Consider the following 25,795-nt stretch of genomic DNA (forward strand, 5'->3'; position numbering starts at 1 on the left):
ACTTGGCTTCAGTGGGCAATCCCAGAGGTCCCCGGTGACCCTCTGCCTAAACCTCAACCCCCAGATCCCTTGGGGCCGCAGACTCCTCGGCCTTCTCCCTCCCTGCCGTCAAACCCGCTCCGCGCGTCCCCACCGCTTCTTTCTGGGTCTTCCGCCCGGCTGCTCGAGGCAGGGTTGTGGCAAAGACCCGCCTCCGCATCCCGCCGGACCCGCAAGGGGTCACTTCCCCTCTCCGCGTTTCACTTTCCTGAAGTGTTAGGCGCTGTGGGCCGGGCTGGCTCTAAAAGACCTCGGCTCGGGATCGCCAGCCCTAGTCCCCGCCCCTACCCCGCCTCCGGGCTGGGCGCCTCCTCCCGCTCGTTCAGTTCTGCCCACCGCCCGGGACAATCCTCGCCTTGTCTAAGGCCCGGCATCTCGAGTTTTCTGTAACCTCCGGGTACGCTTTTTTTTCCCCCAGGGCGGAGCCCCAAGCCGGCTCCTCCTAGCTACGGGCCGCACAGCAGCCCCCATCCTTTTTCCCAGAGCCTCTCTCCGGAGTTCGGGTCCAGGCGCACAGCCAGAGCCCGGTGCGGGCCTGTGTGCCCCTCGGCCAGCTCCCCGTCATGGCCTCGGGCCCGGGACTCCGGCTCCTGCTGCTACTGCTGCTACTGCTGTCGCCGCCTCCTGAGGCCTCGGCTTCAAATCGTCCCCGGGGCAGCGACCCTGTCAACCCAGGTGAGAACCCGGGGAGGGGCGAGTGACGCCAGGCTGACCCTGGGGAGAGGGTCGAGGCGGGCCTCTCCCACGCCCAGCGGGCTCTCTAGGGCCGAATCACACGGCCCCTCGCCCACTCCTCGCTCTGAACTGTTTCCACCCTCCCCATGGGAACTGATCCTGAGTTTCTGGGTGTTACTCCCATCCCGCTTTCACTGGGGTCAAGTTTCCCTGGGTGGGAAGAGTTTAAGAGGGAATGTGGAAAAGAGGGGAGGAACCGGAGCAGAGTCAGAGGGAGGGGAAGGGGGCCTGCGGTGAGTGGAGCGCGCCGGGCAGCGAGCTGGGCGAGTGGGTCCTGAGTGTCAATTCCTGGCTGGTGACAGAGAAGCTGCTGGTGATCACCGTGGCCACAGGCGAGACAGAAGGATACCGGCGTTTCCTGCGGTCAGCGGAGTTTTTCAACTACACTGTGCGGGTGAGGAGAGGAACACCCTCATGGCCTCTAGAAGGGGTGCGGGTGGGGTCTAGCCTAGGAGTGGGCTGAGGGCTGGATGCCTGGGACCCCACGGTGAGCCTGGTCAGGGCGGTGGGACCGCCTGGCCGCCTGAGCCCCTCCCTGGCATTCTGGGTCTCCTCCACAGACCCTGGGCCTGGGACAGGAATGGCGAGGGGGCGATGTAGCCCGAACGGTTGGTGGAGGACAGAAGGTCAGGTGGCTGAAGAAGGAAATGGAGAAATACGCAGACAGGGGGGATATGGTCATCATGTTTGTGGACAGGTAAAGGGGCTGGGGCTGGGGAGAAAGAAGAGGGGTGGACAGAAAGAGGGGGTGAGGAGACTGAGGTTCCTAGTGGCTGTCCTGCTCATCCTCCCCTTCCTCCCCCAGCTACGATGTCATTCTGGCTGGCAGCCCCTCGGAGCTGCTGAAGAAGTTTGTCCAGAGTGGCAGCCGCCTGCTCTTCTCTGCAGAGGCCTTCTGCTGGCCCGAGTGGGGGCTGGCGGAGCAGTACCCTGAGGTGGGCACGGGGAAGCGCTTCCTCAACTCTGGTGGTGAGTGGCAGAGTGTCCAAAAGTGGTGGGGCATGGAGTGTTCCAGGTGCCTGAGGGCTGGAGAGGGAGTGGGGACAGGTCCTGGGACCCTGGGAATCTTGGAGTCAGCACCTCCCCTCCCCCCACCCAGGATTCATTGGCTTCGCCCCCGCTATCCACCAAATCGTCCGCCAGTGGAAGTACAAAGATGACGATGACGATCAGCTGTTCTACACTCGGCTCTACCTGGACCCAGGACTGAGGGTAGGGAGGGGCAGAAGAGGGGGCCCGACTTGAAGCTCTGGAGGTGGCAGGCCTCTCAGGCTGAATGGGAGGGAAGGGGTAAAGAGGCTTCCTGAAAGACGTAAAGAGAAAAGAGTGGGAAATGGTGTCCCACCGCCTCTTTAATTACCTGCCCCATCTCATCCCATCCAGGAGAAACTCAGCCTTAATCTGGATCATAAATCGCAGATCTTTCAGAACCTCAACGGGGCTTTAGGTGAGGAAGAGGCAATCCGAAGGGGTGATGGGAGGCTGCTGGGGGTCCTGAATGTGGGAGAGGCTCCTGGTAGAACTGGGGTGATCTTCAACTCACCTCGATGTTAACTTCATCAAACGTCCGAATGGCTGATAGAGTTAGTTGCGCTGTGCTAATAGTAACAGAAGCAGCAGTGGTCGTACCTAATGTCTGTTTGACATACTACGTGGCAGGGCTCTGGGCCAGGGCTTTACTTCTGTAATTTCATTTAACACAACAATTCTACAAAGGGCAGGTCTGTGGTTATCCACCTGTTACAGATGGGGAAACTGCCTCTTTGAGGGGCCAGTGACTTGCCCAGGTCACACAGGTAGTAAGTGGTGGGGTGCCCCAGGGTGACAGCAGCCTGGTCAGTGCCCTCAGAGAGAAGGTGTCCCATCCCCGCCCCACGGGTCACAGTCCTTCATCCTCTAGAGAAGCTGGGCAGCCCCTGCCCCCCATATTTAGAAGCACATGCTGTTTGGCAGCTTTGGGGGAAAGGGAGTCTGAAGCCTGGCCTTTCTTCCCCAGATGAGGTGGTCTTAAAGTTTGGTCGGAATCGCGTGCGTATCCGGAACGTGGCCTATGACACACTTCCTGTTGTGGTCCATGGGAACGGCCCCACTAAGGTGCCCAGGTTGCTTATACCCTCAGCCCCAGCCCCAGTCAGTCCTGCCCGCACAGCCCCTGCCCCAGACCTCGCCCCCGCCCCCAGGTTCCTCCAGCCCTTCCAAGTAGTGAGTCCTCCCCAGCCCCAGAAGCACAGGTGCTGGGAGGGTTTCTCAGCGGCCACCGCTCCCCATCCTGCCCTGTCCCCTCCCTGTCTGCCCACCTCCCTCACCTCTGGCCCCGGACTCGTCAGCCTCAGCCTCTCACCGTCTCTCCCAACAGCTGCAGCTGAATTACCTGGGAAACTACGTCCCCAATGGCTGGACTCCTGAGGGAGGCTGTGGGTTCTGTGACCAGGACCGGAGGCCACTCCCGGGGGGGCAGGTGAGGAGGGGGTGCCAGCGTGGGTGGGAGAGCGCTTGGAAGCAGGAGGTGCAGGGAGGGCATTCCAGGCAGCAGTGGGTGGGGGCAAAGCCCCTGGAGACCCGCAAACCTGCCAGGGTTGTGGAGGACAGGCTGGCGGGCTTTCCTCTGAGCCCCATCACGTTGTATCTTCCAGACTCCCCCCCGGGTGCTTCTGGCAGTGTTTGTGGAACAACCTACCCCATTCCTGCCCCGCTTCCTCCAGCGGCTGCTGCTCCTGGACTATCCATCCGACAGGGTCACCCTCTTCCTGCACAACAACGTGAGACACCCCAACTGACAGCCTCTCCCTCCCAAGGGACCCCGCCCCTGCCCTCATCAGAACTCGCACTCCTTATATCCCAGACTCCTTCCTGCACCCTTTCTGCTCACCTCCTTCCCCGCTCCTGTCCCTCAGGCACCATCGTTTCTGCCCTCTCAGTCTCCGCATCTCCCCCTTCTCCCCCCGCCATCTCCAGGAGGTGTACCACGAGCCCCACATTGCTGACTCCTGGCCCCAGCTGCAGGACCACTTCTCAGCTGTGAAGCTGGTGGGGCCCGAGGAGGGCCTGACGCCAGGCGAGGCCAGGGACATGGCCATGTGAGTGAGCCGCGGGGCGGGTGTGGGGGGGGCGGTGGTGAAAGCAGGGGGGGAGGGGCTGCCACCCGCTGCAAGCCCCCTTCCCTCTCCGTTCCCCATCCAGCCTCTCCTCGGCCTCCACAGTGGCGCACTTCCAGCCACTATGTGTGCTGTCCCTCCCTTGCCCCGCACAGATGGAAGAATCTGGAGGTCCTGGGGGAGGAGGCACAGAGGCCTCGGCCCCCCCTTTCCCGCCCTCCCCCTCCCCCCCAGTCTTTCTCTCCCTCCTGTCCTCTTGCTGATGCTTCTACCCACTTTCCTCCTCTTCTCCTCAGCGGGTAGGGGGAGTTCCACCCTCTCTACAGTTCCCTCTCCCCCCGCACCTGCTCCCGTTTCAGCTCATCTGTCTGTTGGTCTGTCACCTCCAGGGACATTTGTCGGCAGGACCCCAAGTGTGAATTCTACTTCAGCCTGGACGCAGACGCGGTCATCAGCAACCCGCAGACCCTGCGCATCCTCATTGAAGAGAACAGGTCACTCACCTGGTTCAGCCAGAGGGCCCCCAGATAGTCCCCAGGGAACCCCCCACTCCTCCCCTGGGCGTGGGGCACAACTCCGCCCGGCCCTCACCTCTGCTCGTCCACAGGAAGGTGATAGCGCCCATGCTGTCCCGCCACGGGAAGCTGTGGTCCAATTTCTGGGGAGCCCTGAGCCCCGATGAGTACTACGCGCGCTCCGAGGATTACGTAGAGCTGGTGCAGCGGAAGCGAGTGTGAGTCCTGAAGCCCCTCCCCTGCCCTGGCCTGGGCCCTCGGAGACCCCTGCATCCTGCCGCACAGCCCCAGTCTCGGGGGTCCGGGGGGGCTGTGGGCAGGGACTGACCGTGCAGGGGGCATGAGAGACTTGACAGGGGAAGCCAGCGGGACCTAGCAGCTCACAGCCCTCGAGGGAAGGGGCCCCTGGGAGGAACAGGGCAGGACTGTGGGGCTCGCCCACCTAGCTGACCGGTGTGGGTGCCTCCAGGGGCGTGTGGAACGTGCCCTACATATCCCAGGCCTATGTGATCCGCGGGGAGACCCTGAGGACGGAGCTGCCCCAGAGGGAGGTGTTCTCGGGCAGCGACACGGACCCAGACATGGCCTTCTGCAAGAGCCTGCGGGATAAGGTGAGTGGGCCTGGGGCTCGAGGCGGGGCAAGGCCCTTGCTCCCTGTCACCCTTCTCACACCCTCCCCCCACGCCAGGGCATCTTTCTCCACCTCAGCAATCAGCACGAGTTTGGGCGCCTCCTGGCCACTTCCCGGTATGACACGGACCACCTGCACCCTGACCTCTGGCAGATCTTCGACAACCCCCTGGTGAGTAGGCAGCCCCGCGCTCAGGAGGCAGTTTCCCTTCCTTCACTAAAGGAGGATGCCCCAGGCCTACCGCACGCCCATGCGCGCTGTGCAGGCTCTCCTGTTGCCTGGGGAGGGGGCTTCCTGGGCGGGAGCAGATGGAATGAAGAGGGCCCGGGTCAAGGTGCACCTCCCCCCATCCCCCAGGACTGGAAGGAGCAGTACATTCACGAGAACTACAGCCGGGCCCTGGAAGGGGAGGGACTCGTGGAACAGGTGAGCCCCACTCAGGACCCCGAGCCATCGCATGGCCACCACCCCCTGGGTCCACCCCCTGGTCCACCGCCTGGATTAGTGGTGCCTCAGGGTTTTCTGCTCAGGCATTGAGGGCAAAGGCGGAGCAGATAGGCCTGCAGCCCCCATCCTGGCATTAATCAGGTGGTCCTCTCTTGTCTGTTGGGTATATTGGTGTATGGGTGAAATGATACTTTTTAAGATGAATTTGAAAACCACTATCTTAGAACCCGGGGCTCCAGGACCCCCGTGACATTTGCGCCATGTTTTCAGCACTGCTCCCACCTTCTCTGGCCCAGCGCCTCCTGGCCCATCCCCACACTCAGATCCCCATTCCTGCAGATTCTCTCATCTCCTGGCTTCCCTTTCTGCTCCCTGCTTTCTCTCCCTTCCTTTGGCTGCCTGTCCGCTCCCCGAGCATGACGCAGCCCTGCTGTTCTCGCCCTGTCCTGCCCGTCCGCAGCCCTGCCCGGACGTGTACTGGTTCCCTCTGCTGTCTGAGCAAATGTGCGATGAGCTGGTGGAAGAAACGGAGCATTACGGCCAGTGGTCAGGAGGCCGGCATGAGGTGAGGGGCTGGGGCAGGGGGGAGGGGGGCCCCAGGAGGAGGGAGGTGAAACTTCCCTGATTGAGGGAAAATGGAATCCAGAGAGTGGGAGCAAAGAGGGGTCCCCAAGGGGGAGGGGCCCACAGGAGGCACAGCTGTATTCATTCACTCATCCATTCGTTCAAGTAATATTTACGGGGTGGGTCCTAGACGCCAGCCCCTGACCTGGGTGGTGCAGGTCGAGCTCTGCCCTCCTGGGTCTCACCTGCTGTCAGCAGCAGCAGCAACCCAGCTTCTAAAGGCTGTGATGGGCAGCCCGGGTGCTGCAGGGGTCTCAGGAGGGACCCTTGACCCAGACGTGGGGGGACCAAGGGGCTTCACAGAAGAGGTGACATCTTAGCTGACACTTAGAGGACAGGAGGAGTGAGTCAAGCTAAGAAGTGGTCGAGACTTCCAGACGGAGGGAATACAGGCTGTAAGGCCTGGGAGCAGGAGGAGGGGGGGCTGGCACTGCCCTGCCGGCTCAGTGCCCGCTGCCCACAGGACTCAAGGCTGGCTGGAGGCTACGAGAACGTGCCCACCGTGGACATCCACATGAAGCAGGTGGGCTATGAGGACCAGTGGCTGCAGCTGCTGAGGACGTACGTGGGGCCCATGACCGAGAGCCTGTTCCCCGGCTACCACACCAAGGTGGGCCGCTGCACTCGCCACCCCTGCACCTCCACCTTCCCACACCCCGTCCCGGTTGGACGTCTCCACATGATGCCTTTTTGGCCCCCGTGGTGTTTGGGGCCCCATAAAACGAGATCCTACAGGAGGGCAGCCCTGGGGGAGGCAGCCCGCAGGTACCAGTGAGAACGCCTCCCCTCCCCCGGACCTGATGGCCATCCCTCCAGCCTCTCCCCCGTGTCCCTGTCACAGACCCGGGCGGTGATGAACTTCGTGGTCCGCTACCGGCCAGATGAGCAGCCGTCTCTGCGGCCACATCACGACTCATCCACCTTCACCCTCAACGTCGCCCTCAACCACAAGGGCCTGGATTACGAGGTAAGTCCCTACCGCCCTCCACTTCGGGGCGCCCCCAGGGCCCCTCCCCACACGCAGGACCCTGTGTCCCGCCCCCTCACCATCCCTGCACACACCCCTCGGTCACCTCCCGCCCCCTTGTCTGCCTTCTCTATATTTCTCAGTGACTTCGTGGGTATCCTCTGGACCCTTCCGGGCTGGCAGCCTCACCCTTTCTCCTGGGTCTCCCATCTGCTGATGCCCAAACCTCCTGTGTCCTCCCTCCCTGATTCCCCCGGTCGGGCTCTCCCCGCTCTGTCAGCCCGCCGCCCAGTCCCCACTTCGCTCACTCTGCACTCCTGCCCCTTCTCGTCTTCCCAGGGAGGTGGCTGCCGCTTCCTGCGCTACGACTGCGTGGTGTCGTCCCCCCGGAAGGGCTGGGGGCTCCTGCACCCTGGCCGCCTCACCCACTACCACGAGGGGCTGCCCACCACTCGGGGCACTCGCTACATCATGGTGTCCTTTGTGGACCCCTGACGCTCCACCACTCTGCCCAAGCTTCCCTGCCATTGTGCCTTCCTGTGCCCCCCTCCTCCTCGGAGGGGGTCTGTCTGGCTTCTCGCCTCCTGGGTGTATGTTCCGTGTGCCTGGGACTGAATGTGTCACCTCGCTCCCCACCACGCGGCCCTCAGGAAGCTCAGGGAGCCCCCTTGCTCCACCCCTCAGCCCCCAAGAGTTCCCAGGGAGAGGGCTTCTGGGTGTTCACCACGTGATAAATTATTGTTTTTCAGTCTTCCTCTCAATAAAAGAGGATTTGTAATTCTTGTCCATTTATTCTTTCACCTACCTGTGGACCCCGTATCCCTCCCGCCACCCAGTGTAGAGGGGAGACCCGGGGTCTTCCAGAGGAAATGAACAGAGAAGAAGAAAAGGCAGAAACATGATTTTAGAGCAGAGCGGGAGCCTGGAAGCTTCCCTGGCTCCCATGTCTAACTCCCTGTCATTGCCAGAGCTGGGGGAGGACGTGAGGAGGGCCAGACCGAAAGAAGGACTTCCCTTGTTGGGCGGAGGTGAGAACCCCCCATCCCCACCCCTGCAAAGCCCCCAAGCTCTCCTCCCTGATTCTCTCCTCACCTGATGGCATCTTCTCCAGTGCATGACGTGTGGGGTGGCACAGCCCTAAGCTAAGCTCCAGGGACATTGCTGGGGAAGTAAGTCCCCCTGGGGGCGTGTGTTCTTTGAGGGAAGACAGGCTGGAACCTTACTGTGGCTTCTTGCATCTAAGCTGTTAGGTGGAATCAGGAGAGGGGAATCCTAAGGGTCAGCCCAGGAAAGCTTCCTGGAAGAGGGGGGATGGGATGCAGCCTTGCAAAAGACAAGACTGGGACTTTTTTTTTTTTTTACAGGAACTTCTAGTGGTCCAGTGGTTAGGACTCCTGGCTTGCACTGCAGGGACCATGGGTTCCATCCCTGGTGAGGGAACTAAGATCCCACAAGGCAAGGTGCAGCCAAAAAAACCCCAAAACAAGTGACGTTCCCTGACCTGGAAAAAGTGCTGGCTCTGCAGGCCTCTGGTCAATGTTAAACAGGGCCACGGTCACAGTGATGACTGGCCCCAGCCCACTGGAGGGTGTGCCCACAGACCAGTGGGCTCTCTTTTGGAGGGGTTCCCCAATCCGTAGCCTCTCCCATAAAACCCTTCCCTCTGGAGGTCTCCCCACAGAGGCCTAAGCTACTCCTTAGGGAATGTATCCTCCTGCAGGTCACCTACCGTTTAGGCGCCAGGTCCGGGTGACAAATGGGGAGCTCTGCTCTTCAGGGTACACACACATGGCAACCCCTGCTGGCCCAGACCTCTCCCAACCTTGCTCCTCACAGGGAGCCGGTCCTGACTTCCACACAGTTAAACACCTTCCTCACCCCCAGGCTCCAAGCCACAGCCCTGGTCTTTCCTTTTGGTCCTACTGGTCACAGCCCTGTGAGCCCAAATAGTGGTTAACCCTTCCATGCCGGGGTTCACAGTGCTCCAATGTGCAGGTCAGCAGCGGGGGCGGAAGCGAGGGCAGAATCCAGGCCAGGGGTCAGGACCAGTGGGTTGGGTCAAAGAAGGTACGCTTCACGGCCGTGGTGGCTCCTGGGTGACTCCCCTCTGCATCCTCCTCCAGCCACCTCTTCTGGGGCCTCCAAGTGTTTGCCGTCCTGCAATGGGTCTTCCCCTTTTAGGGGGCTCACTGAGTCCCTGAAGACCTGAGGAACCCTGCGCCTGGCACTCTGCTTCCCCATTCCAGTACGGGAGGGAGGGAGGCAGGGCAGGGGTCTGTGGGGTGGAGAGAGGGAGAAAGACGTAGATTGGACAGATGCACCTGAAACCATGGAACAGGGAAGGGGGAAAACGGGGGACCTGGGACTCGAACCTCTGGATCCTGAGTCCCCACAACCCCCCACGCACCGCCACCACCTCCCGCCCAGGTGTGCCTGGGACTCGAACCTCTGGATCCTGAGTCCCCACAACCCCCCACGCACCGCCACCACCTCCCGCCCAGGTGTGCCTGGGACTCGAACCTCTGGATCCTGAGTCCCCACAACCCCCCACGCACCGCCACCACCTCCCGCCCAGGTGTGCCTGGCTGCCTTGCTCCTGTATTCCTGGGCCGGGCCTGGATCCTAGCGGTCCTCGACCTGGTCTGACTCCATGGAGATAGAAACACACCTGGGGCAGGGGGCCGCTGCTCTGCCTGGGTCCACAACTGGGCCATCCGGAGACATATCCGTGACCACCTCCCCATCTCGGCAAGGCGCTCGGGAACGGTGCGCTGGCTGGGAGCAGGGCTTCAGAATGGACTCTCGGGACCTTCACCCCCGAAGTCCAGTGTCAGCTCCCCAGTGGGGTGTCCCCCAGCTGGTTAAAACCGCAGATCCAGGTCCCTCCTGGAACTACCTCTTTGGCTTCCACCCTCACGGGGTCCTGGTCAGCGGGGCCTGCAGCAACTTCTGCACAGAGGCCACTGGCTTCTCCCACCTCTTCCCTCACCTCCAGCCCCACCTGCTCACGCTGCCCTGTTGGTTCCAGCTCCCTGTCTTCCGGGACTACGTCATGTGTGCTGGTGAGGAGAGCGCTGCGTTTCAGGAGCCCCAGTCCCTGCTGTCACCTCCTAACTGCCCTCCTCCTCCCGCATGCGGGCACTTGGTCCCACCTCTACTTACCTTCCCAGAGCCCTGCGCCCTCTTTTCTGGAAGAATCAGGCGTCAGGTCCCCCAGCCTCCGCCCTCTCTCGCAGGATCAGTGCCCTCGGACAAGGCCAGCGCCTCCTATCTCTTGTCCCTGCCCGGGGGCCTCCTGGCCGTGGGAGGGCCCCTGGGGGCGTGGGAGGCAAAGCCCGGAGCGCTGAGCTTGCGAATCCGGAATCAGAAGAGAGTTGTCAAGTTGGCACTGGAAGAGGACAGCGCTGCCCGGGAGGGAGCGCAGCGCGCGCCGGGCGGGGTCCGGAGTCAGTTGCTCCCCCAGGGCCTCCCTGGTGCCAGTCTTCTCTTTCGGAGAGAACTAGCTCATCCAGCAGTTTCCGAACCCGCCGGGCTCATGGGTGCGAAGGACACAGGAAGCGCTGCAGCCACTGCTGAGAGTGGCCCTGCCGCTGTTCCACGGCCCCCGGGCCCTCCTCCTGCCCTTCCGTACGCCCATCCACACCGTCGGCGAGCCCCGGCCTCTACCCGCTCCGCTATCCGGCCCGCCCACCTGCTTCTCCCGGGCTGAAGGCCCCTGCACCCTCCCCGCGCCGGAGGTGAAGGTCCCCCCGGTTGGGGCGTGAAATCCTGGATTCCGGCCACGCCTCCAGGCTGCCTTTGGCAACCGCGCCAGCCCTGAACTCTGTCCCAGTTAATCGCGGCGAGCGAGAAGGTGACCCGCGGGCGGCTGCTAGCGACCATCCCTCTGGCCTCCTGTTCCGCCCACAGTGGGGGCCCCGATCCCGGCGCAGTGAACCCCGCGGCCCAGCCGGGCGCAGGTAGACGCGCAGCACGAGGTCTACTTGGAGCGGCTCAAGCAGCTGTTGAAAGAGCACATGGCGCGCTCTGGCGTCCCCGCCGACAGGCACCTCCCCCCATCTAGACGCGCCGCCGGCCCCCACCGGTGCCCTCGGTGACTGCGGGTGAGGACTGAAATTAAAGGCGGGTACAGACCTGCGGTGTGTGTGTGTGTGTTTGTACTTGGCGGGGCAAGTTCGCGCGCCTGGCCGGGCCTCGGAGGGGACCAGACACTCCCGGAGACCCGCAAACACACCCGGGGCGCACGTCCAGGATCTGCCGGCCGCACTCGAGATCAAAGAGTCTCGGCTGGGACCCAGTCGGTGGGCTCTCCGGCTTCTTCTGCGACCGCTCCCCACAACGATTCCTAATGCACGCGGGGGTGGACCTCCAGCGCACGGCCCCTACCCCGGCTCCCAGCCCCGCCCAGCGGCCAGCCCAGACCTACCGTATGGAGTTCAAAGGTCAGTGTGTGAAGACCTGTGGCGCTCCGGATCCCAAGGTCTCCCCATCCACACAGCCCTCTACAAGCAACTCCGGGAGGCCCCAGGGGCGTGGCCACTCGGACGAGAAAGGCTTCCCCGGCTCGTACCGAAATCTTCATCGTTTGTCCTCCGGGTCCTGGAGCCCTGCTGGCAGAAGGGGAGCGAATGGGAGTCTCCACAGCCCCGCCGCCCTCCCGCAGTATGAAAACCCTGAAGAAGCGGCGGCTAGAAGTACTGAGCTCCTGCTATACTGAGGGCCTGCTATACTGAGCGCCTGCTATACTGAGCGCCTGCTATACTGCGCGCCTACTATACTGAGCGCCTACTGCCACGTGCGCACTTGCCTCTTCACGGGTGAGTGGTGCCCGGGGTCCACTGGGGAAGGAGGCAAGTGGGAGGGTGGGGGGAGAAAGGCTGGAGCCCCACCTGCCAGGATGTCCGAGGGTCAAGGGAAGGGGGAGGGGCCAGAGGTCCAGCTGGGAGATGGCCAGTGATCTCATTGGTGAGGGTGGAGGGGAGGAGCCACTGGAGTTTCAAAAGCTATAGTTCATTTTTCTTTCCCATGTTTCCCCCAGGCTCCTTCTGTTCCCTTCTTCTCTTCCTCCTCTTCACGTCGCTCTGGTATTTCTCTGTTCTCTGCTTGGTGTGGTTCTTCCTGGACCGGGACACACACCCCGGCCCCCAGGTGAGCACTAAACAAGGAGCCAAGTAGTGAGAGGTGATAAATGGTGACTCCAGGAACTCTCCCACCCTCATCTGTCTGCCCAAGGAGGAAGGCGTTCTGAGTGGATGAGGAACTGGACTGTTTGGAAGCACCTAAGGGATTATTTTCCCATTAAGGCAACAGGCCACCCTCCAAGGAGATGCTCTGGTTCCTCCCTTTCCCCTATGTACCCCCCCTACTCACCCCTCCCTATGCTGGAGTCTGAGCCCCCCAGCTGCCTAAGTTCAGGCAATGGGGGAGGGGTGGGATGGTGTACCAGAGGGGGCCCCTTGTGCCCTTGACCCCATCGGAGGACCTTGAACTCTAACCCTAAGTTAAGTCTGTTAGTGTGGAGGGAATTCTGTTCAGCAGGTAGCCTGCTGTCTATGCTTTCTTCCCCTCCTCCTGCCCACTGCCCCCAAAACTGGTGAAAACGGTAGAGCTGCCCCCTGACCGGAACTACCTGCTGGTCGCTCACCCACATGGGATCATGGCCATGGGAATCCTCTGTAACTTCTCCACTGAGAGCTCCAGCTTCTCCCAGCAGTTCCCCAGGCTTCTGCCCTTGACGGCCATGCTGAATGGCCTCCTCTATTTCCCAGTCTACCGAGGCTACCTTCTAGCCTTTGCTGAGTCTTGAGCTAAGGGGAGGAGGCAGCCACCCCCCCCACAGTGACCCCCACCCACCATTCCGCCCAGGGACCTGGCTTGAACATTGGCCAGGCTCACAGTGGGCGTCGGTGAATGGCTTTGGAGCAAGCGTCCTGCATCCTTGCTGGGAGAGGTGCTGCAGGGCACACTGACATGGGCACAGGGGTAGGGGAGCTTGGAAGGAAAGGGATGGGGGGCTCACCCTTCCTAGGCTAAGGGGTGGAGCCAAGGACGGGGTGGTGACTGTTCCCACACCTCCTCGTACCTGCGGGAGGATGTTCCGTGAACAGCCAGAGCCTGGATTTTATTCTGTCGCAGCTTCACGTCGGGCAGGCTGTGGTCGTCCTGGTTAGGGGGCCCACGAGTCCCTGTATGCCATCCCAGGGGAGCACTGCCTCCTGTCCAGAATCGGAAAGGCTTTGTCCACCTGGCACTGAGGCACGGGTGAGTGGGTGCCCAGGGGTGCTGCCCTGAATGCTCAGAAGCCACAGTGCGTCTGGGGATCCACACTGTCTGTCCCTACACACCCGCACCCCTGTAGGTGGGCCTGTGTGTCCCCAGAGCTTACACTGTGACCACACCTAGAGGGCGCTCTTGCCCCTTGAGTGTTTCCTCTGTGCCAAGCACCGGTGCCAGTTCCCCAGGCTTCCTCCCAGGCGGAGAGAGACAGGATCACAGTGCAAGTCACAGGACCCCGGGGCTCAGACGCCCTTGGTTCAGATTCTTTTATGACACCCTCTCAAAGGCAAATGCTTGCACGCTTCCTTACTTGTGAAATAGGGTTAATACCTACCTGGCCACCATGTTGCACAGTCTTTCCTCAAGAAATGTAAATCCCTCTTTCAGATCTCTTTTGTAGCCACTGTCATTTGCTTCAAATGGCCTTGGGAAGTGGAATCATGCGAGGGAGGTTATGGGGCACTCCTTGAGACACTGATCTGACCACCCGTCTTCTCTCTTGCCGCCCCTTTCCAGCACTTCTCTGGTGCCCGTGTACTCCTTTGGGGAGAATGATATCTTCAGAGTTAAGGCTTTTGCCCCAGACTTGTGGCAGCATCTGTGCTAGAAGATGCTGGGCTTCAAGAAGCTCCTGGGCTTTTCTCCTTGCGTCTTCTGGGGCTGTGGTCTCTTCTCAGCCAACTCCTGGGGCCTGGTGCCCTTCTCCAGGCCCATGACCACTGTGGGTGAGTGTGCCCGTCTCCAGGGGAGAAGGCTGCCATCAGCTTCATAAGCAGCACGTCACCTGTGTCTCCCCTCTCCCCTCAGTGGGCTGCCCCATCCCGGTGCCCCAGTGTCTCGGGCCCACCGAGGAACAGGTTGACCACTCTCACATGCTCTACGTGAAGGCTCTGGAGCAGCTGTTTGATGAGCACAAGGAAAGCTGCGGTGTCCCAGCTTCCACTCGCCCCACCTTCATCTGGCCCCGGCCTTACCCCTCCCCCCACACTCACCAGCCCCACCAGCCCCCGATCCCAGTGCCCTGAGACCCCCCCACCTACTGCCATACTACTGTACCGATAAAAGGTAGTTCTCTCACACCACTACTTCATAGAATCGGATGCCCACCATCGGATTCTCGGCTCCACCAGCAACTGACCGTAGCCTTATCCAAGTCACGTAAGCTTTTCAAACCTCAGTTTCCTCCTTATAACACGGGGCTACCTACTTCAGAGTTGCAGGGTTTCTAATTTTTATTGAAATACAACACAGAGAAGTGCACAGATCACAAGGGCACGGCTTGATTTTTCATCCACTGAACATACACGGGGTTGTCCTGGGAAGTGAATGAGATGTACTCAGGCTCATGGGACGGCTGCACTGGTATCCTTGTGTATGGATTGAGAAGAACTGTCAGCCATCGTCCTCCCACCCATCTCTACCCTTGGATTTCTCTGCTGGGTGGGTGCCCACTCACCCAGGATGGGGCCAGGAGGAAACATCTGGAAGCATTTTCAGAGAAAGAAGAGAGCGGTCAGCACTTGGATGGGCTGGGCTGGGGATGAGCCTTTTGAATGGGTAGAGGAGTCGACCCAGCAGGCTGGAGGAGGTTAGGGTCCATTAGAGCATCATTACAGCTGTTTCGGAAGCTCCAGCCCCAGACAGTGAGAATCCCACTGGGTCAGACTTCAGCCCTGCGCCCGGGGCTATCCCCACTCACCTGCCACCCATGCAGACCCTAATGTGGGCTCTTCTACAGACCTATTTCTGGTCATTCTTCCAGAGCTCCAGCCCCAGTGGGTCCTCCCCTACTGCTAGTCCTTGCAGCCCTGAAAAGCCAACCCATCTGTAGACAAAACATAGCATCTGCGTATCCGAGGAGCTTAATATCCTGCACTGCCCGCTGCCACCAGACGTTATCATTCCCCGGTAACATGCTAGGGATGCCAGAATCACCCTCACCGCCTTCCTCTCTCCCCACTTTCCAGAACCCCAGTCACACTTCCTGGCCTCCTGTCTTCTTCTTCCTGTCTTCTTAGCTTCTTCTCTTACTCCAGGCCCCCATCCCTCCCGTGGACTTCCTCTGGGACCGTTCCTCAGAGAGGAGGGGTCTTGCCTCTCATCTCCCATCTAACACCTTCTCACGCTGGCAAGATGCTCTCCCTAAAACACTGTTTTCATCATGCCATTCCTCCTGTTCACTGGGACCGGATCCTCATTGTCAGAAGGTGTGAACTCCTCAGCACAGCATTGGAGGCACCCCGCAAACAGAGCCCTACCCTGTAGACACACAGGGTACCAGACACAGAAAAGTGCTGTCTGCTTTTGCCTGGGTGCTGTATCCACCGAGACGTGGTCTTTGTGCAAATTAGACAAAGAATGTTCCAGGTTGGGCGGTGACAAACATGTGCTCTGGGATCTTCTCTTTGGGGGCCGGTGCCACGTGCACAGAGAGAAGATGGGTCACTAAACTGCCTAAAGGATCTATTGTAGTTTCAAGAGCTCTGGACTCCACAGTACAGAGCCGTCAAGGTTACCTGTCCCATTTCTCCTGCCGTGTATCTGGATAATAACCCCCAACACTGTGTGGTTTCTCCTCCTATCTGGAAGAGTCTAACTTACAAATATATGAATATATGCCTTAGGGGCACAGCTCACTGCCTCCTGGCAGGCCTTCTTCCTTCCCTGCCATTGTTCATGTGGCCACCAGAGGGCAACCTCTACTCACAAGGCCAATCTGTCACTCTCCTGTTTAAAGCCCTCCCCTGGCTGGCCAGCCCCTACCTACAGGATGGGTGCAACCCAGAATTGCTTGTTCTTGCCAAGCAGGCTGTTTCTCAGCTTTGGGCTTTGCTCAGGCTTCCCCTTGCGCAGGAGGGACCCTGCCCTTCTTTGTCATCTGGAGGGGATTTTTTTTTTCTTGCCTCACCCCGTGGCATGTGGGATCTTAATTCCCAGACCAGGGATCGAAGCAGCTGCCCGGCCCCGGCATTGGAAACGCGGAGTTTTAACCACTGGAGCGCCAGGAAAGTCCCCAGAGGGGAATTTCTAAGACGCACTTCCCTTGACCAGACAACGTGTCAGGCTGGTCCAGGGCATCCTCTGCTCCGCATCCGCGTAGTGCTTCCTGAAGATCTAGCGCGATCCTCTGTGTCGCTTTAAAACATCAATTTATCAAAAAAGTTGGCTAGCTTCAACATTCATAAGGGCCATAACAGCATTGGATTGCAGCACATTAAGCCTGTTTAAAATCAATGGGTTCATGACGGTCTGAAAGTAATAATTGATCACCACTGAAAGATGCTGAGGAAACACGACATTATTTGAACAGTTAACAAATAAAGGGGAAAATGTAAGCATTTATCCGGTCTTTCCTTCAACAAACTACCTCTAAGGGTAATCATAGTAGAAGAGAACAAGTTTCCTTTTATAGGCATATTCCAGCTAGGGGGGGGAAAACCCCAGAATGACAGATTAAGAATATCGCCGTTTTGTAACCTCTAATAAATGATTGGATTTAGGTCAAACATCAATATTCGATAAAATGTCAGTAAGACAACCATATTTGAGCCTTTGGGGGAAGAATGCAACACCACCTATAGCTTGGACATGAAAAAACTGGAACTTTGGGAAACTTTCAATTCTGATTGGTTGAGGAAACTAGAGGTGGGTGAATGTTGGACCAATCCAAGCGTTTCTGGTGGCAGAGGGGAGTCTTCTGGTGAAAGAGAAGGAATTAGGGTGTGATCGCATCTCCTTTCGGCCACTAGTGACTTTTTCCTCCAGCACCTTTAACTTTCGGAGGTCCTTTCCCATAGGAATGTATTCCACCTTGACTGCAGCTTTGTGAGATGCACAGTGTGTTAGCAGTTTCAAAAAATCAGAAACGGGGGGAAGTCTTATTTTTAAAAAAAGGTTGAGTGACTTATTTATTGGCCTATTGGCCTTGAAGTCAAGAGATGACTGATCCCTTTAACTCTCAGGGTGGCTTTGTGTGTGGAAGTCCAGGAACACGATCCTCCATCTTTTCACATTAGCACAGCCAGTGGGATTACCAGGTTATGGAGTGATTACCTTGGAAAGTGTAAAACTGGGATGAGGTAGGTTAGAGGTCAACTTCTGTGGGAAGCGGGGTGTATGGGAGCTGGGCAGGAAGGAGAGTGGAGACAAGGGGGTGGTGTCCCATCCTCCGCAGCACTTTACAGGTTTTAAAGGACGTTCACATCCATCCCTTTCCTGGTTCCTTGCAGGTAGAACTGCAGGTGTTTTTGTCTCACTTTATGGGGTGGGGAGCTCCCAGAAGTTAAGAGCCTGGGTCACCAGCTTGTCCAGAGTCAACAGCAGAGCTGCAGCCACTCCGGTTCCGTGTCTGCACTGCGCTCTCCCTCCCCCCCTTCGTCCACCCACCGGGTTAGCACGGGGTGCCCAGCCGTGTGCACAGAGGTCTGTGTTCTTGTACTCGGGTGTCCCCAGGTGTACATTGAAGTCTTTCTCTCTGCGTGCGGCCCCGCGGGGGCCTTGCTGCCTGATGGCAGGTGAGATGCCCGCGGCTGAGATGTTCGTGGCTGAGTGGAGCTGAGCCTGCCAGTGCGGAGGGCTGGGAGGGGGGCGTGAGGCTGCTCGGCGACCCCGGGGGAGTGGTGGCCCGGCTGACCCGTCTTGGCCTTGCTCTGCTCCTTTCAGCTCTTGGCTTCTGCCACTTGGTGTCTCTACCCTTCCTGATCTTCATGGGTTTCCAATTTCCTCTATCAGTTTCTCCGACCAGGTCCCCAGGGTGTTGGGGTCCGCGTCCCTTTTCCAGCCGCTGTTACTTGTCTAGCAGCCGGAGGTCAGAGAATGGGGCTGACGTTGCGGGAGGTAGGGGCGTGGCTCCCGGAGAAGGGGGACTGGGCGTGGGGGGTATTCCCGGACTCAACATAGAGATGCTGCGGGCATGGGGCCATAACTAAGCCAGCAATCAGGCCCCTCCACCGACGCTCAAGACGCCTCCCCACCCTCAGTCCCGCCCCCCACTGGGACAAGGGGCGGATTCTCGTCTGCAAGGCTAGAGGCCACCCAGCAGCGCCCACCTCGCCGCCCAGGGGCCACTCCGCTTTCCCAGGCGCCCCGCCACCCCACCGCCTGCCCCCAGCGCCCGCCAGCCCCCGGTGGCAACCTAGTCCGCTCCAGATCCGCGCCACGTTTCCTCTGCATCACTGGGGTTTCCTCCCCTCGGCCGAGCCCGAGCAGAGCAGCGACCGCGCGTACCGCCCGAATCCCGAAGCTCTGGGCGCCCGAGCCCGCGTGCAGGACTGAGCAGACCCGGCCTTCGCATCGGAACTCCGAGTCGGGACCGGACGGCGGCGGCCGGGTCCCCGCGCGTCATCGGAATTTGACCCTCGGAGCTCCGAGGTGACCCCGCTCTAGGTACCGTTCGCTGTCTGCGCGGCCGGCCCCGATCGGCTTCCCAGCAGCCAGTCCCTGGCCCTGGCTTGAGAGAGGTAGGGGGGCAGCCAGGCCTGGGGGCGGGGGGCTGGCATGCTCCTCCCCCGCGGAATGGGGGCAGCAGAAAGCCACGCCCCTCAGGGGAAGAGAGCCTCTGCGCCCTCTACCGCCCAACCCATCCCAGCCCCGCGTCCCAGATAACTTGAGACCCGACTTCGCCCAGGTGTTCAGAGGAGCTTTCCCTCCGCCTCCCGCCATCATTTGGCTCCCAACTGTCCCAGTCTGGTGGGACTGGTGCCCAGGGGGCCCCCTGCCTAGTACACAGCTTCCTTCGGGATCTCCCTCCCGCCTGCTTCCCCAAAAGACCGGGGACCACCCTCCAATACAGCCGCCCCTTCTCCATGATGGTGGCCCTCTGAGGCACCCCCTCTCCCCAGTTCGTTGGTCCATCTTCCTCATCCCCTGCCCCTGCCTCACTTCATCTTGTCTCCCCTGCCTCTGCTCTCAAGTCTCTGTTCTCTTCCAGCCTCTGCTGATTTTCTCCTCCCCGTGACCCCTTTCCCCACCACACATCACGGGGAGAAGGGGGTGTGTCAAGCTGCTTTCTATTTCTGGTCTCCTTGGGGAGGGGGCGCGTGCTAGGACTTGTTTGGCATCTGCTGTGCCCTGTGTCACGAGGTGTCATGTCTGTGACTTGGTATCAGTGCCTCTCCCCCACCCCCCATCGTCTCCAGGTTGCCTTGGTCTCCTTTCTGCCTCGGTTCCAGTCCTTTTCGCTCTCTTCTTTGGGCGCTTTGTGTAGCTGCGGTCTCTTTGACTCCGCCTCTCCTCTCTCTGCTTCCTCTGCTCCGTGTTCCAGCTCAGAGAAGCTGCGACCTCAGGGCCATCAATATTTCAGGTGTGTTTGGTGGGACAGAGATGGGGTGGGGGATGGGCTCCCGGCATGCCCAGCGACGACTCCAATCATCCTCTCGCCAGAGTGGATCATTCATATTTATGAGATTGAGAGAAAGGATACAAGGATGATAAGGAAATGCTGCCCCCTTTCCTGGAGCTTGGTCCAGGAGGTGCTTGGACTACATTTCCCATAGTGCCCAGGGGCACAGGGCTGCCTCTGTCTCTGCCTAGACACCTAATGGGAGTTAGAATTCAAGGAGCCACACTGGAGGGTGGGAAGGGATCAGAGTGTGGAGCAAGGGCTGTGGGGCCAGCTGGCTGCTTTCACTTGGCCTGTTTCCCTTGACCTGCTTTGTTCCCAGCTCCCACCTCCTCCAGGGTTGAAGGACCTTAGAACTTTTGCATCTCCCCCAAAGGGAATAGGAGTAGAGCGCCGGGGAAGAAAAGATGCAGGGTGAATTAGCAAGTTCCCCGTTCTTTCCTGTGACCCTGGGAATCCCCTCCCCTTACACACATTTTATCTGAGATGCAGACACTCTTTGGCAATAGTCTCCCCATCTTGAAAGTAAGAGGGAAAATGGAGCCTAATGTCTGCACCTAGTAGGATGTGTTCCGGTCTACAAGTTGCTCACATTCTGTCCCCTTATGGGGGCAGTGGGGAATTGCTGGAATATCCCTGAAGTACCAGCTTGTATGTTCCAGGGACCCATGAACAGCTGATGAGATTGTCTGGAGATCCAGATGGGAGCCACAAGCTAACCTGCTCCTCTCTGGGACTCATCATCCCCAGAACCTGGCGCAAGTAATCTGACTGAGCTCATTTTTGGCATAGAAATTATTGACGGCGGGGAGAGGGCAGTGTGCGTTCCTCCCGCAATCTCATCTCTGCTTCTGAGTCAGCTTAACCCTTAGCACTTGGAAACTTTGACTCCTGCCAAGGACCCAGTCATGCCTATCCTTGCTCTTCAGGCTGGGGTCGGAGATCTCCCCACTGGCCTGAGATCCAGGAAGATTTAACTTTTAGTCCAGCTTTGTCCAAGCTGACTCACCTTAGGCAAGATCTTAACCATCTCGGGCCTTGATTGATTTCCTCTCTGTGAAAGGAATGGGTTGAACCTGACGGTCCCTAGTGGCCATAGCAGGGGCTCTAAGATCCTCTAAGAGCCTGTGCTTCTCCCTGCCCTCTGATGATACTGGCCTGAGCTGTCTTAACGTCACCCCAGCTTACCTGGGAGAGCCTTAAGCCTAAGAATTAGACGGAAAAGAAAGCGGGAGATGGAGCCCTGGTTTGGAAGCTTGTTTGTACTGGAACCACACTGTGCTTACATAAGCCATGTTTGTGATATGGAAGCTGAAATGATCCCTAACCCACCCCTTGGTGCCCCTGCTGGTCCCATCTCCTAAACCTAGGTCATGTTCTTGTAAAAAAAAAAAAGTCTAATCACCCTCCTCAAAGTAGCTGGTATGTGTGTCCCCTGGGATGTTGGTTACTGAGGCTTATGTAGGTTATGTGAGTGGACAATTCTAATTGGCTGAAAGAGAGAAGAGGGGATTTGATTGGTTGATTTGGTTGGTCTGGAGGAGAGAGAGCTGGAAATGAGGAATCATCCGGACTTGGGGACGGGCCTTTCTCTTTCGTCCTGTCTCTGGGCAGGGGAAAAAGAAGAGCTGGATGCCAAAGGGGTACCAGATCCACAGGCCATTGACCCAAAAAGGAAACTCTGAGGAATGGGAAGAGCAGGGGTAGCCTGAGTGGGAGATGAAGCAAGGATTACAGGAAGAAATTTCCCAAAAAGAAGAAAAGAAGAGAGAGAGAAGGGCGTGTGGCTCCAGGGGCCCAGCCAGTGAGGGTGCGTGGCGGATGTGTAGAACTCGGAATAGCGGAGGAACCTGGCAGCCTCTGTAATTTAGAATTCCGAGCACAGAAAGAGGGGAGCAGACAAGAGGGGGTAGTCTGGGGTTGGGAGCAGCTAGAATGGGGTCTGGACCCCTGAGTAGACTGAACTCTCGCACAAGAGGGCCTGAATGCAGGAGCAGCTAAGAGATGGGCTCCGGGGCGGAGCTAAGAGGAAGCTGGGAGTAGCAGGCTCCTGGGAGTGGAGCCAAAGAAAGGGGGCGTGGCGAGTGGGCAAGGACCTGATGCTCAGGGGTCTGGAGCATCTCAGGAGGTGGAAGAGACGCCCGCGAATGATCTTTCCGCGGGCTCTTGAATCCAAGACCCAAGTGCTGAGGAGAGCTCCCTGGGCAGGCCCCGGGTCTGGCCCAGCGCCCGGGGTGGTGACGACGGAGTGCTCAGCGTGTGGGAAGAGGCGAGCCCTTTGAACGGAGAGCCCTGGCAGGGGCGAAGGCGGGGCGGGGGCCCCCTAACGGCCTCGGCCCGCAGATCGCCCTGGGGTCGATGCACGTGATCGACGCTGGGGAGACGGCTCTGGTGGAAGGGCTGCTCGCGGCGCCCTGGGAGTGCGGCAAGGGCGTGGCTGGGTTGCTGCAGCGCTTCTGCGCGCAGCTGGTCAAGCGAAGGCACCCGGGGATCAAGGTGGCACGACTCACCCGGGACGACCAGCTGGGGTCCCGGGAGCTGAAGCAATAGCACCTAATCACCAAGCAGGTGAGAAGGACAAGGGAGCTCGGATGGGCGGGCCTGTCCCCGAGGGGCCTCCGGGCGTTGTCACCCTATATGCAGCCAGTTGCCGGCTTTCCTTCGCTCCCGGCTCTGCCGAGTGGGGGCGCCCATGAGCCCTGCCCTGGGACTCCCAGTCCTTACCCAGGCCCTTTTGCCCAGGGTAAGTCAAACAGCTCCCGACTTCCCGTCTTTAAATCCTCCATCCTTACTCCAGGAGGCTGGAGCCCAGGCGTCCCGACTTAGTGTCCCCGCCTCTCTTCAGGGACCCAAACATCCTAATCTGAGCCTTTGTCCTTCCCCTCCGTCTCCCGCATCCTACTGACTGATCAGCTTCCCTCGCTTCCACTCTTGGGGTCCACATCCCCACGACCCTGACTACTCCACATTGATCTCCACTCTCATTGGGGATCCAGGCTTTCGGAGGCCTTGTCCCTGGTTCCTGCATGCTCTCACATACCCCACTTCACCCGGCCCCGCACGGTCGGCCCTCGAGGGGCCCAGGTGGGAGCCCGTGGGTGTGAATGTGGGAGTGACGGTGCCAAGAGGAGCCGGGCTCGCAGCCCTCCCGCCGCCCGCCCCGCGATCACTCGTGCCCCCCCCCAGGGCATCCTTTTGGTCCAGCTCAACGTGTCGGCCCTGCTGGAGGGGCTGGGCGCGCGGCTGGGGGCTCTGCGGGCCTCCGGCACCTTCTCGCCGCTGCCCACGGAGGCCGTGTCGGAGGCTGGCGGCGTCGTGGCACGCCTCCCCTGCTGTCGCCCTCTGTGCAGCGCGACGTGCTTCCGGGCGGGACCATCATCCAGGACTGGCAGCCCTACCGGCCGAGCGAGAGTAACTTGAGCCTGCTGGCGGCCAAGGGCCTGGAGTGGCGCGTGAACAGCCGCGCGCGCCCGCGCGTGCTCACGCTGTGCACGCGCCCCTTCCCCATCCCACCTGGCGGCAACGGCACGTGGCGCTACGTCAACATCTACACCGTCGTCAGCGAAGGTGCGCAGGTTCAGAGCCAGCTTCTGTGGCATCTGCAGCGCCAGGCCCCGCGTCTCGTCCACCTCAACGTCATGTGCCAGCCCTTCCTGGCGCCCCAGCTGTGGTTACAGCTGGCTGATTTCTGCCAGGCTGGCTTGGGGCTCGAGCTGGTCAAGGGTTATACGGAACAATACCTGCTGGAGGCCGACATCTAAGGCCTCTCCAGTCGGAGGGGAGAGAAGATGCACTTTAGACCCACCTCCTTCCTCGTATCCCCCCAAAGCCCCGCCCCTGCTGTTTTCAAGCTCCGCCCCTCCCCCTGCCCTCGGCCGTCGGCTCTGCCGCCTACACTTACCCGCAGTCCATCTTTCCCTTCCCTTTTCCCCTTACATCTCTGCCTGCCATCTTGACTCTAGCGCCCCCAAACGCAGTTGCCCACACCCTGATCTGAACCGCCGGGTTTGGGGAAGCCACTCGCGCTTCTGTTGTCCACCCGTTCCCTTTCCCTGCCAAAGAATGGGTTCCTTCACAGCTTCGGAGCCTTTCCCTGTCCGTGCCCCAGCCTGGAAGTGTACTCTGCCCTTTGTGGCGTCTCCCTTCTGCCCCGTCGTGGATGGAAGCTGGCAGAGTGTGTGCAATGAGCAGTACCCGGCCAGGAGTACAGTTGCCCAATACGTATTACTTTTCTTGCTCCCGATCTTTCTCAGGCCCCCAGAGCTTGCCCTCTGCTCCTCTCCTCACCGTCCTCTCAGTCTCCCGTGCCTGGACCTCTCTTAGTTCTCCGTTGTCCATTTGTCTGCCCCTCCATTCCCCTTCTCCATGGTCTCTTCATCACCCGCCCTGTGTGTAATATGGAGAAGGACCTGTAAAGGAAATAGATTTATAATGCCCCACCCCGATTTGGCCCCAGCTTACGCTCTGGTGATGCACTTTTCTGAGGCTGCCTCCTCTGATTGGGGTTTCCTCCAACTTTGCACAGTGGTGCTATTTTGCGGACTCCCTTCCCTATGCCCCCAACCAGGGACCCGAAGCAGGCCCGTGAACCAGAGGGTTCTGGGTGGAGAGCCTGGTGTAGTGGAGGGCAGGTCGCTCAGCCTGGTGCGAGTCTGTCTCCTGCTTCTACCCAGGCTGCCTCCTAGCGTGACTGGAACCCCCTCCTCCAGATATTTCTGGACACCCCTCCCATCCTCTTGTTCCTTTATGCTTTTTGTGGACTTTGACAGTCTTCTATTTAAATGCAAGTAGTAACAGCTGCATTTGCACAGCGATGTCTCCTACACGGGATCCTCACGTCTCCCGCAGAGGGAGGAGAGAGAGGCTCAGACTCAAGTGCCTTCCAAGTGGCTCACAATAGCTGGTAGCCTGGCAGAGACTAGAAACCAGGTGTCCCCAGCCCAGAGCATACCTCAGAACCTCACTGTAGCTGGAACTTCTTGTTGGACAATGGACAGCGAGCACAGGGTTCGCGGGGGATGGAATCAAAGACATGGACAGAGGAGGGCGCCAGGAGGTGGAAGAAGGTGGACAAAGCAGACAGCCGCTGCTCCCTTCTTTCCCCCCCGTTCCGGCTGCGCTGCTGTGCCTTGCTTGGCTGCCTCCTGCACCTAACCAAGCTGCCCTCCTCCCTGTCACTTCAACCATGGCTGTACTGCAATAAAACGGGCCCTTGGCCCACCTTCTGTGTCTGTTTCACTTCTTCTCGGTGGGGAGGGATGAGCTGCATTGTCCTCTCCCCCTTCCCCAGCAGCCTGTATCAGAGAGGATCTCTAAGCCCTGTGGCACTGGGGCTAATGACTTCCTGGAGGGGAGCTGGGGAGGGCTGCTGGCCGTTGCGCGCCCCTACCCCCCACACCAGCCAAGCGGCAGAAAGAATTGATTGCTCAGAACCGAGGCGGGCAGCGGCACGGCGCTTGGACTAGCCCCCGGCCTCGCTTTCCCCTGGACCTGGGAGTCTGCCGCTGCTCCAAATTCTTGCTCTCTCGCAAGTTCCCCTTGGCATCCAGAACCAGCCTGCCTCATTCCCACGATCCAGGCATCTAACTCCCAGCTCTCGGCTCTCTCGCGGCCAGCGCCCTTGCTTTCTCCCCATTCCTGGGTGGGCACCGCACGGAGGGGGAAGAGGTGGAGGGAGCCTGGGCGCCGCCCCGCGGGAGCAGAGCTCCGAAGCGGCGGAGACTGCGATCCCGAAAAGTACCACGCGGGGGCGCCAGGACGTGTGCGGACGCGGGCAAGGCAGCGCAAGGTGGTTTCCGTCCGTGTGAGTGTGTCCATGGGCGTCTTTGTGTGTCTGTGTTTCTGTACATGTGTGTACGAATCAGGGGGTGTCTGGGTGGGATATATTCGGGGCTACTGGCCTGGCGTACCCCAGAATCAGGTACACCAAGTGGCTTCTTGACGAGGAGGCGCTTGATAGGTTACTATGTACGTGTGGATGGGGAAGCAGGGGACTGTGTGTATCGTCGCGTATGCAAGGCATAGCCTGTGAGTCTTGGATTTTTGAAGTTATATTCCTTTAGGGCTTTTATGCCCTCCCACCATCCTGTGTAAAAGGAATCGAGGGCTCTCAACCTGAACCTCCAT

General features: G+C 59.7%; 4 protein-coding genes across 4 annotated transcripts; all 4 read left to right on the forward strand.

Moving 5' to 3' along the window:
• Window positions 1-446: 446 nt before the first annotated feature.
• PLOD3 (procollagen-lysine,2-oxoglutarate 5-dioxygenase 3) lies at window positions 447-7,831 on the forward strand. The gene is made up of 19 exons (XM_060122123.1): window positions 447-714; window positions 1,077-1,168; window positions 1,335-1,471; window positions 1,580-1,743; window positions 1,874-1,986; window positions 2,158-2,221; window positions 2,771-2,868; window positions 3,131-3,232; window positions 3,408-3,533; window positions 3,730-3,851; window positions 4,259-4,363; window positions 4,477-4,602; window positions 4,854-4,995; window positions 5,073-5,186; window positions 5,373-5,441; window positions 5,923-6,027; window positions 6,550-6,696; window positions 6,928-7,053; window positions 7,393-7,831. The coding sequence occupies exons 1-19, from the start codon at window positions 603-605 to the stop codon at window positions 7,546-7,548; spliced, it is 2,220 nt and encodes a 739-aa protein (XP_059978106.1). The 5' UTR covers window positions 447-602; the 3' UTR covers window positions 7,549-7,831.
• A 2,016-nt stretch (window positions 7,832-9,847) lies between these two features.
• LOC132506296 (putative diacylglycerol O-acyltransferase 2-like protein DGAT2L7P) lies at window positions 9,848-11,151 on the forward strand. The gene is given in 4 exon segments (XM_060124817.1): window positions 9,848-10,115; window positions 10,290-10,448; window positions 10,543-10,701; window positions 10,963-11,151. Coding segments are annotated over 4 exon segments (774 nt in total). The 3' UTR covers window position 11,151.
• A 530-nt stretch (window positions 11,152-11,681) lies between these two features.
• On the forward strand, window positions 11,682-18,603 carry MOGAT3 (monoacylglycerol O-acyltransferase 3). Its single transcript, XM_060124818.1, is given in 11 exon segments — window positions 11,682-11,747; window positions 12,109-12,187; window positions 12,277-12,352; window positions 12,640-12,847; window positions 13,141-13,219; window positions 13,222-13,266; window positions 13,269-13,314; window positions 13,846-14,054; window positions 14,137-14,345; window positions 17,782-17,843; window positions 18,309-18,603. Coding segments are annotated over 11 exon segments (1,374 nt in total).
• A 3,001-nt stretch (window positions 18,604-21,604) lies between these two features.
• NAT16 (N-acetyltransferase 16 (putative)) lies at window positions 21,605-23,430 on the forward strand. Its single transcript, XM_060124819.1, is given in 4 exon segments — window positions 21,605-21,609; window positions 21,937-22,237; window positions 22,856-22,996; window positions 22,999-23,430. Coding segments are annotated over 4 exon segments (879 nt in total).
• The last annotated feature ends 2,365 nt before the right edge of the window (window positions 23,431-25,795 follow it).

The sequence above is a fragment of the Lagenorhynchus albirostris genome, chromosome 15 (assembly GCF_949774975.1).
Source record: "Lagenorhynchus albirostris chromosome 15, mLagAlb1.1, whole genome shotgun sequence".
Taxonomy (NCBI): Eukaryota; Metazoa; Chordata; class Mammalia; order Artiodactyla; family Delphinidae; genus Lagenorhynchus; species Lagenorhynchus albirostris.